Source organism: Myotis brandtii, unplaced genomic scaffold, assembly GCF_000412655.1.
Source record: "Myotis brandtii unplaced genomic scaffold, ASM41265v1 scaffold825, whole genome shotgun sequence".
Taxonomy (NCBI): Eukaryota; Metazoa; Chordata; class Mammalia; order Chiroptera; family Vespertilionidae; genus Myotis; species Myotis brandtii.
Window position 1 is genome coordinate 1451117 of NW_005371349.1, and position 1421 is coordinate 1452537.

Below are 1421 nucleotides of genomic sequence, written 5' to 3' on the forward strand. Positions count from 1 at the left end.
ATGGATGGATGATGGATGGATGGATGATGGATGGATGGATGGATGATGGATGATGGATGGATGATGGATGGATGGACCAATGAACCCTCCCAAAACAGGCTACATCCTTCCCAACCTTCCAGACAAAGGCTATGACATTTCCGCCCAACAAGAACCAGATGTCTACAGAATGTGGGGCCTTTAAGGGGTAGGATCTTGACTTTCCCAAACCTGAAAAGGCCCCAGGCCACCATGTACCTCTAACCTGACTGCCTCCCCTCCCCCTTCCGGCTCAAATTCAAATAAATTCTACAAAACTCTTTCGAGGGCACACCCGGTGTCCCCTTGGAGCCCTGGGGCCCTGTGCTCACTTCCTACGCGCTCTGGGCTCAGCCCCCTGAACACGGACAGGGGGTCAGGTACCTGCTTCTGGTCCCTCTGGGAGCCCCCCAGCTTCCGCGCCAGGCGCTGGGCGGCCAGTGCCCACTGGGCCGTGAGCCGCCGGGTCCGTTTCTTCATGAAGATCAGCGACTCCTTCCCGCTGCCCATGAGGTCCAGGAGGCGGGACAGGTCGCTCCGGAAAACCGCCTGGAGGGGAGGCCAGTCCTCGGCTCTCACTCTCAGACCCGCGGCCGCGCCACTGTGCCCCGGGGACGGGGCTGGCACCTCCCGCAGGCTGGGCCTGCTCTGGCTTCTCCCGCCCTTTCTAAGCGGCCCACTGGCCCCACAGTGGGGGTCCCTGCTCCCCCTCTCCAGCCACGCAGGCCTGTCCGGAGCCTCAGGAGCTGCTCGGCTATCACAGTCCCCAGGGACCCAGGTGCTGCCAGGAGGCAGGGAGGGCAGTGGTCAGGGCAGGGCCCGAAGACCAGGGAGGCCGGGCCGCCTTCCCGGGGAGCCAGATAACCAGGCCTTGAACTAGCTCAACTCTCTGGACCTCCAATCCATCATCTGCTAAACTCGATCACATCAGGGCCCCGGGAGGTTCTAGTACAGAGTACCTGGCACACAGGAGGCCCTCAAGGAGGGAAGCTACTGTTACTGTTATTCTAGTCCATTAAGGGGGAGCCTCCAGGGCCCCAGGTTTGGGGCATCCCCAGAAGGTGGGCGGGCACTGTCAGGCTGGCTTCCTGTCCGGCAGGGAGAGCTGGGACCTGCCCACCCACCGGGCAGGGCACCAGGGGCCACGGGTGTCCGGCCTGGAGAGGCCAGATGACCTGCCACCATGCCCTCACGAGCCCACCCACTCCCGGGCCTACCTGGGCCTTGGGGAGGGGCTTGGGGGCCGCCTGCGTGGCCGTCTGGTTCCTCCAGGGCAGCGGGGGGCAGAACCACTCGACCTCACTGAGGTAGACGAGGAAGGAGCACTCGGTGCCGTCCACCCCGAAGAAGGCGTAGCAGGGGTCAGACGTCCAGCGGGCGCGCATCCACTGCGAAGAGGCCAG

At 63.8% G+C, this 1421-nt stretch overlaps 1 protein-coding gene across 1 annotated transcript in view; it reads right to left on the minus strand.

Annotated features, from left to right (window-relative positions):
* MGAT5B (mannosyl (alpha-1,6-)-glycoprotein beta-1,6-N-acetyl-glucosaminyltransferase, isozyme B) overlaps positions 1-1421 on the minus strand; it is a 55683-nt gene that overhangs the window by 40379 nt on the left and 13883 nt on the right. Inside the window, exons 5-6 of the mRNA XM_014531734.1 lie at positions 1236-1406; positions 403-567 (exon numbers count right to left, since the gene is read on the minus strand). Coding sequence (XP_014387220.1) covers positions 403-567; positions 1236-1406 — 336 coding nt within the window. The remainder of the gene's footprint in view (positions 1-402; positions 568-1235; positions 1407-1421) is intronic.